A 12,991-nucleotide genomic window follows, 5' to 3' on the forward strand; every position below is an offset into this window, starting at 1 on the left:
AGCTAGCACTTTAATTCTATAAAATCAGCGAACACAACATAGTATTTGACTAAGAACAGAGGGATAAGAGAAAGATCAGAACTCTGTGTGATCTGGTGTGTTTTTCTCTCCAAATTCATCTACTATTTATAGGTGGTGCCTCTTCGAAACAACACAGTGACTCTTGGGAAAAAGTAAGCAACTCTTGGGAAAAAGTAAGCAACTCTTTGAAAAGTCACATGTTTCAAAAAGACACACCATTTCGGCATAAAACATTGTTTCGAACCAGTGCCTATTTCGAAAGGTCACACCTTTTCCGCATGATGCACTATTTCGAACCAGTGCACATTTCGAAAGGTCGCACCTTTTTGGCATAATGCACTGTTTTGAACAAGTGCATCCTTTTGAAAAGGTTTTTCTCACTTTACGTACTGTTTCAAGAAATTAAAAACCCATTTCATCTCAAGTGGGGTAACTTGGGAGACAAACTACTTATTCATATTTTAATGGATTTGTGCAAATTCATTTTTCTAACAATCCCCCACATGAATGAAAATTTGGCTTCTTCTATCATAAACATCGGATTTCTGTTATTTTACAAATGAAAAGATACCGCATCAGGTCAAGTAGCATGGGAGGCCTTGAACTTGCCTTAATGAAAGACGATCGGATTTAATTGGACGATCAGTAGACTTCAATTAATGTCCTTGAACTGTCAGCCGTTTGTATAAATCTAGACAATCATCTTCATGCAGTACCTTCTCGAATACTGTTGGTTCTCACGTTTGTGTTCATTTTGGCCTTGAACACTTCTTGGTTTCATATAGTGCTTTTGAGACATTTGTCTTTAAAATTCTCATAGAAGTGGCCCCACTTCGTACTAACATAGGTGATTTCTATAAAGAGTATCATGCAATACTCCACTTAGATAACATAACTTTCCAAGATATAGTAAATCATTACAAGCTTGACTTATCCTGGGTCTCGCGGCAAATATACACTGTCTTATATAGGAATGAGTTAGAGTATAATATTACTCTCCAGTGCTAACTGAGTCACAAACATAATTCAGTTGGCCCTTTGAACCTAGATATTGGGATCTCCAGTCAACTAGGTTGGTTTTTCCATTATAATGACTTTTGATTGATTATCTCAAAGGCTTTATGCCCATTCCCCTTGATAATCTTTCAACTTGCTCTCTTGTTAAACCTTTTGTAAGCGGATCTGCAATGTTATCTTTTGACCTTACATAGTCGATTGAGATAACTCCATCTGAGAGCAATTGTCTAACGGTGTTATGTTTACTACGTATGTGTCGAGACTTCCCGTTATACATGCTACTCTGTGCTCTACCAATAACAGATTAGCTGTCACAGTGCATACACACTGTTGGCACAGGTTTATCCCAATTTGGAATATCCTCTAAGAAATTTTGAATTCACTATACTTCTTCTCCAGCCTTGTCCAATGCTATGAATTCTGATTCCATAGCGGACCTCGCTATGCACGTTTGTTTTGAGGATTTCCAAGAAACAGCTGCACCTCCAAGTGTAAAGACATATCCACTTGTGAACTTTGAGTCTTTAGTGTCAGATATCCAATTAGCATCGTAGTACCCTTCTGGAACGGTTGGATATCTTGTATAGTGCAAACCAAAATTTTGAGTATACTTTAAGTATCCCAAAACTCTCAGTATGGCAGTCTAATGATCTCTGCCAGGATTACTTGTATATCGACTTAGCTTGCTCACATAGTATGCTATGTCAGGCCTTGTACAATTCATGACATACATTAAACTACCAAGTATACGAGAGTATTCTAGTTGAGATATGCTATCTCCAGTATTTTTGGCTAAATGAAGATTTACGTCAACTAGTGACCTTTTTGGTGTGATGTTATATTTCTTAAACTTTTCAAGAATTGTCACAATGTAATGAGATTGTGATAGAACAAGTTCATCCTCCGTCCTAGAGATCTTAATTCCTAGGATAACATCAGCGACACCTAAATCTTTCATGTCAAACTTACTAGACAACATTTGTTTGGTAGATTTTATGACATCCATATTACTACCCAAAATTAGCATATCATCTACATGGAGATAAACAATGACACATCCCTTTTGAGTGCTTTTGACATAGACACACTTGTCACACTTGTTTATTTTGAAACCGTTTGACAACATTGCATTGTCAAATTTCTCATGTCATTGCTTAGGTGCTTGCTTTAATCCATGTAAGGATTTAACAAGCTTGCAAACTTTCCTTTCTTGTCCAGGAGCAATAAACCCTTCGGGTTGTTCCATGTATATTTCTTTATCTAACTCACCATTCAAGAATGTCGTCTTTACATCCATTTGATGTATCTCAAATCCATGTATTGATGCTATTGCTATTAGCATCCTTATGGAAGTTATTCTTGTAACTGGAGAATAAGTGTCAAAATAATCCAATCATTCCTTTTGTCTAAAACCTTTAAACACAAGTCTAGCTTTATACTTGTCGATTGATCCATCAGTCTTAAATTTCTTTGTGAATATCCACTTATATCCCAAAGTCTTGGATAGGGCTGGAAATGGTACGGGATCAACCCGAATCTAACCCATATCCAAATTCATTTTTATCCGAATAGATCGTATCCGAATCTAAATTATCCGACCCAAATATCCGAAAACCCGAACTATTTTAACAAGATTCATAATTTGATGCCTAAAAATAATTTATATCTTACATTTATATATGAAAATAATTAAAATAGTGTATTTTTTGTGTGTTTTTAGTGGATATGGATATCCAAAATCCGACCCGAATCCGGATGGATCCGGATATGGTAAAGAGTTTTGAATAAGAATCCGACCCGAACCCGCTCCATTTCCTGCCCTAGTCTTGGAACCTGGTGGTAAATCCACCAATTCCCATGTATGATTTTGCATTATGGATTCAATCTCGCTATTTATTGCTTCTTTCCAATAAGTAGCTTCTGGAGATGACATTGCCTCCTTGAACGTTGGAGGATTATTTTCCAACAAGTATGTTAGAAAATCAGGTCCAAAAGACGTTGACGTCCTTGACCTTTTGCTACGTCTAGGTTCATCCTCAATTTCGCTTTGTGTATGATGGTTACTAGTTGTAGCATCTAAAGTTCGCTTTGTTGAACTTGGCTCTATACACATGTTATACGGAAACATATTTTCAAAGAATGAAGCATTCATTGACTCAATAATCGTATTAACATGTATATCTTGAATTTCTGATTTATGAACCAGAAAACGATATGCACTACTATTGTTTGCATATCCAATTAATACATAATCAATAGTCTTGGGTCCTATCTTCACCTTCTTAGGTTTAGGGACTTCCACTTTAGCAAGACCCCCACACTTTTAAGAATTCGTAGGAAGTTTGATGACCTTTCCACAATTTGTATGGTGTTTTAAGCGTCTTCTTGTTAGGAATCTTGTTGAGAATGTAATTGGCGAAAGCCCCACAAATTCTGGGGTAAACAAGAACTTAACAACATAGCATTCATCATCTCTTTTAGAGTTCGGTTTTTGCGTTCCGCAATACCATTTGATTGAGGTGAATAAGGAGTCATAGTTTGATGAATGATTCCATATTCAGAACAGAAACCTTCAAAAGGTGATTCATATTCACCTCCTCTATCATTCCTTATAGCCTTAACCTTTTTGCTTAGTTAATTTTCAACTTCATTTTTATAGTGTTTGAACACTTCAATTGCCTCATCTTTACTTCTCAACAAGTAAACATAACTATACCTAGTGCTATCGTCAATAAAAGTAATGAAATACTTTTTACCACATCTAGTTTGTACGTACTTAAGATCACATATATCTGTATGTATTAAGTCTAGAGGTTCAGTACTTCTTTCAATGGAATGAAAGGATGATCTGGTCAACTTGGATTCTACACAAGTTTCACATTTATGGTGTGGGTCTATTTTTATCTTTGGTATATAATCCAAATTAATTAATCTACGCAAGGTATCATAATTAACATGTCCTAATCTACCATGCCATATATGTGAAGACTCAATCAAGTAAACAGAAGATTCAACTTTATTGGCGCTCTTTGGCGCAATAGTAAAACAAGATATCCTAAATAGCCCATCCTGAAGATAGCCCTTTCCCATGAATACATTATTGATTATTCTTAGTTAGTACAAATTTATCAGAAACAAAGACTAACTTAAAGCCATTCTTGCTCAGCAGCGACCCAGAAACCAAGTTCTTGCGAATGTCAGGCACATAGAGCACCTCATTCAGAGTTAGTTCCTTCCCCAGAAGTCAACCTCATCACCACCTTTCCTTTGCCTTCAACCTTGGACGTAGAAGAGTTTCCCATAAAGAGTTGTTCTTCCTTTTCCACAGCATGATAAGTGGTGAACATCGACTTGTTGGAGCATATGTGGCGAGTAGCACCAATATCCACCCACCATTCCCTTTTATTTCCAATCATGAGACATTCAGAAACCACAGCAGATAGGTTCATGTCATTAACATTATCAGAAAGCGTGTCCAGTGTCACATTTGCTTCAGTCTTTTGCTTCTTGTACGTCTTTGGCTTGTGACATTCACTTGCATTATGCCCAACCTTCCCAGAATTGTAGCACTTGCCCTTGAACTTAGTAGGCGTACTACTATCTTTGCCTTGAGCTTTGTCTTGACGCTTCCTCTTTCCCTTAGCACTTGATCCTTCCACAACATTAGCCTTTGCCACCATGGGATCCTTGCCCTTCTTCTCAGATAGGTGGTTATCTTCATTTGTCCTTAAACGGACAATCAATTCTTCAAAATTCATATTTGTGCGTTTATGGTTATGATAGTTCTTAAAATCCTTCCAAGATGGTGGTAATTTTCAATCATAGCAGCCACTTGGAAATATTCTCCTAGAGTCATTCCTTCAGCAATGACATCATGGAGGATTACTTGAAGTTCTTGGACTTGGCTTATGACGGTCTAACTATCCATCATTTTGAAATCAAGAAATCTGCCAACTATGAATTTCTTCATGCTAGCATCTTCACTCTTGTATTTCTTGTCCAACGAATCCCAAAGTTCCTTAGCAGTCTTGAACATACTATACACATTGTATAATGAGCAGCCAACCTACTAAGGACATAATTTCTACACAAGAAATCAGTATGAAACCAAGCATCCTTGGCCAAAACCTTCTCCTTGTCGGTTTCATCAGGGCTTACATCAGGAGCCTTATCCCATAGAAACCTTACCAAGTTCAGGGTGGTCAGATAGAAGAGCATCTTCTTTTGCCAGTGCTTGAAATAAGTTCCATTGAACTTTTCAGGCTTCTCCCCATGTGGAACAGAATGGGAAACAGCAGTAGGAACAGTAGCAGCAGGAGTAACTGATGGTGTTGCCATATTCTGAAATACAACTACACTTTGTTATTCCCTTAAACCAAAAAAGAGAAGAAAACAAAAACAAATTATGTTCGGTAAAGAAGAAAAAGAAAAAGAAATATGTCTTAAGTTGTTAGGAATATACAACTTAATTGTACTTACTCTTTACCAATTACCGAACTATACAAATCTTTTGTCATATAAGTGTCTTGTACTTTTTAATTAAATTCGAGCTTAATGTAGATACACTATGTCCTTAAGACAGATTTCCCCCCTCACAGTGCTTGAAGGTTGATGGGAAATGTCTCCCAAGATAGAACGGATTTTCTTCTATAGAAAGCTAGCACTTCAATTCTATAAAATCAGCGAACACAACATAGTATTTGACTAAGAACAGAGGGAGAAAAGAAAGATTAGAACTCTGTGTGATCTGGTGTGTTTTTCTCTCCAAATTCATCCGCTATTTATAGGTGAGTGGTGCCTCTTCGAAACAACACAGTGACTCTTGGGAAAAAGTAAGCAACTCTTTGAAAAGTCACATGTTTCGAAAAGACACACCATTTCGGCATAAAGCACTGTTTCGAACCAGTGCCTATTTCCAAAAATCACACCTTTTCGGCATGATGCACTGTTTCGAACCAGTGCACATTTCGAAATATCGCACATTTTCGGCATAATGCACTGTTTCGAACAAGTGCATCCTTTTGAAAATGTTTTTTTTCTCACTTTACGTACTGTTTCAAGAAAAACCCATTTCATCTCAAGTGAGGTAATTTGGGAGACAAACTACTCATTCATATTTTAATGGATTTGTGCAAATTCATTTTTCTAACCGGACCTCCCAACCAGTTGGCATCTTTTTAACCTAAAGAAACTAAATGTTTCCAAATCAGTACCTTGATCTATCTTCATTATATATCCACCTTGTATCCTCGTAGATATGTAGCTTAGCAACTTGGTTGATAAGCGTTATATCTTCTTTAATTTTCGATAACCTCCAAGAGGATTACATCTTTTTCTTTTTTTTGGTAAGTGCAGGATGATCATATCGTACACAAGAGGGGGGTATTTTAGTTGTCACACCTAGGTCGACCCAAAGTCCATGTTTACCGAGCTTGAAGATTTCTTTCGAGCCATCGATCAAGTCATGAATGTAGATGACAGATTTATTAATGCATTTACTGGGGCAATCACCCACCTCCTGGAACTCCGTCAAATGATACACCTTCTTGCCTTGGGTTGTTCCCTTTACAACAAAGTGATTGTTCCAGGAAACGAACTAGCTAAAATTCATTCCATCGTTTTGATTTAGGTTCTCCCAACCAGTCTGGCATCCATTCAACCTAAAGAAACGAAATGTTTGCAAATCAGCACCTTGATCCATCTTCATTATATCTCCTTCGAATTCTCTAATCCAATATTGATGGCCAGTTGTCATGTCAAAAATGTATAACGTTCCTACTTCCTAGTATTCGTTCCCAGACAGTAGACGTGATGACCGCGAACAATTAAACTAGCAGGGTCCTCAATCTCTCTCCCATTACCATATGAATAGCTGTTCCAAGTTTTATCACCAACGCTGGCTATAGAGAAGGTCATTAAATTGTCGTCAGACGTTGCAAAAACTACGCAAGTGGGAGTTCCATCATCCGAGGAGGAAAAAGATGTAATGGATCCGAGTAAAAATTCTCCTGGTCCCGGCATTATAATTTTTTCACTTGTGTGAAGGTTAAGTAAAACAACCAAATCATGTAACGGACGTACAAGACCATTTTCAATGGTGAAATGAAGGTATGGAAAACTCGAACCTGGTGATGACCAATCTCGATCTACTATTATCAGAACTGTCTCGTAAGAGCAACCATCCTTGTTTGGAGAACAGGAATTGCATTCCATTATGATAATCAGTGAGGTCAAGGATAAGCTTCTCCTTGGTTGACATATTAACAAACTCGCATGTAGTACTCTTCGGGCTTCGGTGCATGAGCCAAGGAGCAATGCCCCGAGGTTTACCGCAGTAATTTTTAGATGCAGCTCTCCAGTTCTTGCAAACAGAAGCTAAGCGAACATTATCTAGAATAGTCATCATTCGATCCATAATCATCCATATAAGGAATGTTGGAAGTTGAGCCCATTTTTCTACGACTTTTTCTTTCACGTTGTCACCGATATTCATGTTGGACTGGCTTTCAATAGTGCTCATCAACCTACAAGACGTACCAGAAATTAGACTTGGTTTCCTTTGTGAAAGTTGAGAAGAAGTTCACACGTCTTTTTTTTCAATTCCTTGAAGACTTGATTTAACACAAAAGCTCGTTGTAGTATATTGCGATTTATATAGGCAAGTTTGGAATTCCGATTCCAATTTCTAATTATATTGCGAATTCTAATTATATTTGAATCGGCCGGTCAGACTCCTAATCCTAAGTCCTAATTACACAAAAAAGGAAAACAAAACGAGAAAAAGAAAAAACTTTCCAAGATTACCAAAACTAGAAAACCTTTTCTTTTGGTAACTACAATTCTACAAACGTGGGACATGCACACAAAAGTTAGGTACAAATAAAAGGAAAGAAACTTATGAGAGGAAGGGCCAAAAGTGGTGTTCCCATCATTTCATCATGTCAAAATTATGAGACGAAGTCCTAACCATAGCTCTTAATTCAAAATTGTGACAAAATGAATTGAATATGGTCTACATTTTACAATCTTAAGGCAGCTGATTAGCGGTGGAAGTGAAGGTAATGAGCTCAGGCTCACATTCGAATCTAGCCATAACTTCTGCATCCAAGGTAACAGATGCTTCTACTCCATTGCCGCATTTACTATCCATTAAGAAGAAAATATTCGGCCAAACCAAATTAACAGAGCTTATCCATATTGGCTTCCCCCATCCAAAATCCGCTTCATAGAAAGAGAACCCGCACCAACTTGAAATTGAATAAAGTTCCAGTTCACCTTTGATATATCGTTCTAGAATTCCATGACACCGAAAGCCCATCATCAACTTGAAGTTTTCTCACATAATCAACGTCAACTTTCAATTTCGCTTCCCGCAACTCGTCCACCAAACAGTGCAACTCTGGGGTGCTTTCTGTAGTTGATGATGATGTCACTGTACTAACAGTAATGAGATTTCCGAAAGAAATATTAGACAACGCTGGAACCATTTTCCCACGCAGATTCATTACAAGAGCCGTGACAGATGCTGACTTTACAGACCCAGGTCCTGTTCTTAAAGCATTCATTGCACACCGCCATATGAGTGCAGAAACTGCCTCTACCCGTGTATAATTTGTTTTAGCCTTGAGGGCAGCTATATTTCCTGCGTTGAAGACAAATGTTTTACTAACAACATTCTGTACTGGGCTTACACCGGCAGGTACATAAGAGGGCACATCTTTATTAGGAGGGAAAAGAGATGTCTGGCCAAGTATTGGTTGAGGAATTCCATTATTGTCTTCCCTTGTTATGGCGGCCCAGTTATTAAGGAATAACCCGAAAGAAGAGGCATCGGCAGCTTTATGAGATATGCAAACACCAAGTGCCATTCCTCCACAGTCAAAGATGTTAGCTTGAATGGATAACAATGCCTTTGGACCCAAGCTATAGAAGTTAATTTTGTGAAGTAATTGATCCAGCTCCTCTGGTATAGGATGGTTGAGAACTTGGCTCAGTTGACGACCATTAACTCGAGCTTCAAAGAAGTTGACTCCCTCATCATTACAGTCGATAAATTCATTATTATTGATCTTTCCACCTAACGGGTAAAAATGAGTTAAGCTCTCCGACAAGGATCTTTTTAAACGATGAGATCGCTCATCACTTTTTACTCTGTCCTTGTTGTTGGCACTGGCAGGGTAAAATAGAATGAGAGTAATAGGCGTTAGAGGAGCATACTGGTCTGCAAGGGAGAGGTTGAAGTTTCTAAGGAGATTGGGTGTTGGAGAGGATGGTGTGATAGTTTCTTGAGAGATAACCTTAACATCAAGATCAAGTGTCATCTTGCCCCTGAAGTGAAATAACAATTCCTATAATGCTCTTGATTTATAGAGCTCGAAGTCACTTCAAACTTGAGAAAACTGTACGAAGGTACGTAGGTTGCCTGGCCTTAGATTTTTTTGTTTTACTGGCGCCTACGCTTTGTTGGCGTGTTTTTTTGTTAAGTTGGTCAGTTTTTAATACTTATCTCAAAAAATGAAGATTATTTTAAAAATGTTGGAATGATGGGCGACACCGTACCCCCTTATGTTATTCTAAGTGCATCATCAACACGCAAAGTTACCGGTTATACGTTGCAATTTATTTGACAATCCGGCCTCCAACCAGTGGCGGAGCCAGAAACTTCAGTTAGAGTGAGCCACCTAGACAATAAAAAAAACACTATTTTCTTTTTAACTATTAATTCAAACCCAATCACAAAACAAATATTAGAGTGATAAAATTCAGGTACTAAATTTTAAAGTTGTTTGGTTTGTTCACCAAAGATCTAGTCTTTGAGATAGATATCTGAGTATTTCAATGCAATACCACCTGTCATATACATAATTAGGAAAATTTGGATAGGAAATGAGAAACAAAGTGCAATAACTCTCTACGCAACATTGCAACACCTCAGCATTTCTCAAAGAGTTGCACCATGCATGCCACACCTGGGAAATTGTGTTGATGATGCTTTAAATTTAGGGTAATCTTAAATACACTCTCCATTTCTAAGAGGGCACTCTCCAACCCGGAATTTGTTATTATATTTGTGTCCCAATTTAAAGCCCATATTTTCTAAGACTGCCCATAAAAAATAGTGGTAACCTCTTATTACCCTTAACTAACTAATTTGTATTATGCAACTCTATACACTATCAAAATACACTCTCCTTCTCCAATTATCTATATCCAATTTAATTTTCCTTAACTTAACTCTCAATTTTTCTCTACTTCTCAACTCTCAATACCTCTATATTTTAACTCTCAAATGGAGTATGTATAATTATCCAACTCTCAAATAAACGATTTATCGCAATACAAATACCCACATCTCAATGTCGAATAAATTGAATATTATATGATGTTAGAAGAATCAATTGAACATAAAAATAAATAAATTGGAGATTAATGTAATTGAAATTGCCTAATGGAATTGAAACTAAATGAATTACGATAGTTTGAATCTTAGATTTCAAAATAAATTTTGTGTAATCTTGATGTATATGCTATTTGATGAACGGTAACACATTATCGTAAAATACCATAAACCACGGTAACGGGTTGCTGAAACATAACCATAAATTACAGTGTCAGGTTACCATTTACCAAGTAAAGATACAACAAATAGACACCGAAAATTCTTAAACCATTTGGTATCTTGTTGCTGTGATGTCAAGTTCCAATATTTAAATGTTTAATCATCTATTTGATAATAATTTGATTAATAATTAGCATATTTTAACTTATTTGTAGTTGTTTTAGGTGATAACTTAGTTCCAACAAATAGAAAACATTTAGGTTATAATTTTTTATTTTCGAATTGTTAGTAATTATACATGTCTCTATGGTTTAGGGTTTGAATAAATACAGTTCTAACTAGACTTTGAATCTAATATCTAAATTTTTATCAACAAATTAAAATTGAATTATATAATATAATTTAAACCCATTCTTCAATCTATAATAAAACGTTTAGGTTATAATTTTTTATTTCAGAATTGGTAGTAACTATATTTATGTATAGGGTTTAGGGTTTGAATTAATACATTTATAACTACGGGTGCAAGTGGATATCCAAATATTCGAATCCGATTTGAATTCGTATTCGAAAAATCGGATATTATCTGAAAATTTCAGATATCGCATATCGGATTCATATTAGGATAATTTTTTATGTCCGAACTGGTTTCGGATACGGATTTGGATACTGTCATATCCGCATTCGAAAATATTCGATCCGATTTAAAAAAGTAATAGTTATTATATATAATTAATTAATTAATTTATTATTGTATAAAATATTATATAAAATCATAAACTAAAAATATAAAACTATAATAACAAAATAATAATAAAAATGACAAATATATATATATTTATAATAGTTTTTATAGTGTAAAATGAATTATTCAAAACAAATAAATTTTAATTAATATTAATTTTCGGATCGGAGATTATCCGATATTCGATTCGGATATCCAAAATTGGATTCGGATAATTTTTTTAATATCCGTCGGATTCGGATTCGGATTCGGATTCGGATATCAATATAAATTTTCTGATTCGGATTCAGATACAGACATATCCGAATTCATACCTATCCGTTTGCACCACCCAGTTCTAACTACACTTTGGATTAGGTGTGCAAGTGGATATCCAAATATTCCAATCCGATTCGAATTCGTATTTGAAAAATCAGATATTATCCGAAAATTTCGGATATCGGATATCGGATTAGGATAATTTTTTATGTCCGAATTGGTTTCGAATATGGATTCGAATACCGCCATATCTGCATCCAAAAATATCCGATCCGATTTAAAAAATTAATAGTTATTATATATAATTAATTAATTAATTAATTAATTAATTATATAATTAATTATTGTATAAAATACTATATAAAATCATAAACTAATAATATAAAACTATAATAACAAAATAATAATAATAAATGACAAATATATATATTTATAATTGTTTTTATAGTGGTAAAATGAATTATTCAAAGCAAATAAAATTTTAATTAATATTAATTTTTGGATCGGAGATTATCCGATATCCGATATCCAAAATCGGATTCGGATAATTTTTTTAATATCCGTCGGATTCGGATATCAGTATAAATTTTCGGATTTGGATACATACATATCTGAATCCGGACTTATCCGTTTGCACCCCTAGTTCTAACTACACTTTGAATTAGGGGTGCAAGTGGATATCCAAATATTCAAATCCGATTCGAATTTGTATTAGAAAAATCGAATATTATATGAAAATTTCGGATATCGAATTCGGATTCGGATAATTTTTTATGTCCGAACTGGTTTCAGATACTGCCATATCCACATCCGAAAATATTCGATCTGATTTAAAAAATTAATAGTTATTATATATAATTTGTTTATTTATTTATTATTATATACAATATTATATAAAATTATAAACTAATAATATAAAACTGTAATAAGAAAATAATAATAATAAATAACAAATATATTTATTTATAATAGTTTTTATAGTGGTAAAATGAATTATTCAAAGCAAATAAAATTTTAATTAATATTAATTTTCAGATCGGATATTATCCGATATCCGATTTGGATATCCAAAATCGGATTCGGATAATTTTTTTAATATCCATTGGATTCGGATATTTTGAATCTAATATATAACATCTAGTACATTTGGAAGTTAATATTTATTATCTAATCTAACACCTATTTTATTATATTATTTTGGAGTATAAAACTATAATTTGGAAGTTATATTATTTTTTTAATTTGTAATGGTATCAAAATTTAAGATTCCTTGATATTCTTAATTTAGAGTTAGGCATCTCGATATTTCAATATTTCAATTATTTCGATATCTCGACATCCGAAATTGAGTTTTCATTTCAACCAATTATTTTAATATTTCAAAATAATTT

General features: G+C 34.8%; 1 protein-coding gene across 1 annotated transcript; it reads right to left on the bottom strand.

The window, feature by feature from the left end:
* Window positions 1-7,941: 7,941 nt before the first annotated feature.
* Window positions 7,942-9,380, bottom strand: LOC147522590 ((13S,14R)-1,13-dihydroxy-N-methylcanadine 13-O-acetyltransferase AT1-like). The gene is given in 2 exon segments (XM_086560366.1): window positions 7,942-8,336; window positions 8,338-9,380. Coding segments are annotated over 2 exon segments (1,293 nt in total). The 5' UTR covers window positions 9,360-9,380; the 3' UTR covers window positions 7,942-8,065.
* Window positions 9,381-12,991: the final 3,611 nt, after the last annotated feature.

This window comes from Coptis chinensis, chromosome 1, assembly GCF_015680905.1.
Source record: "Coptis chinensis isolate HL-2020 chromosome 1, ASM1568090v1, whole genome shotgun sequence".
Lineage (NCBI taxonomy): Eukaryota > Viridiplantae > Streptophyta > Magnoliopsida > Ranunculales > Ranunculaceae > Coptis > Coptis chinensis.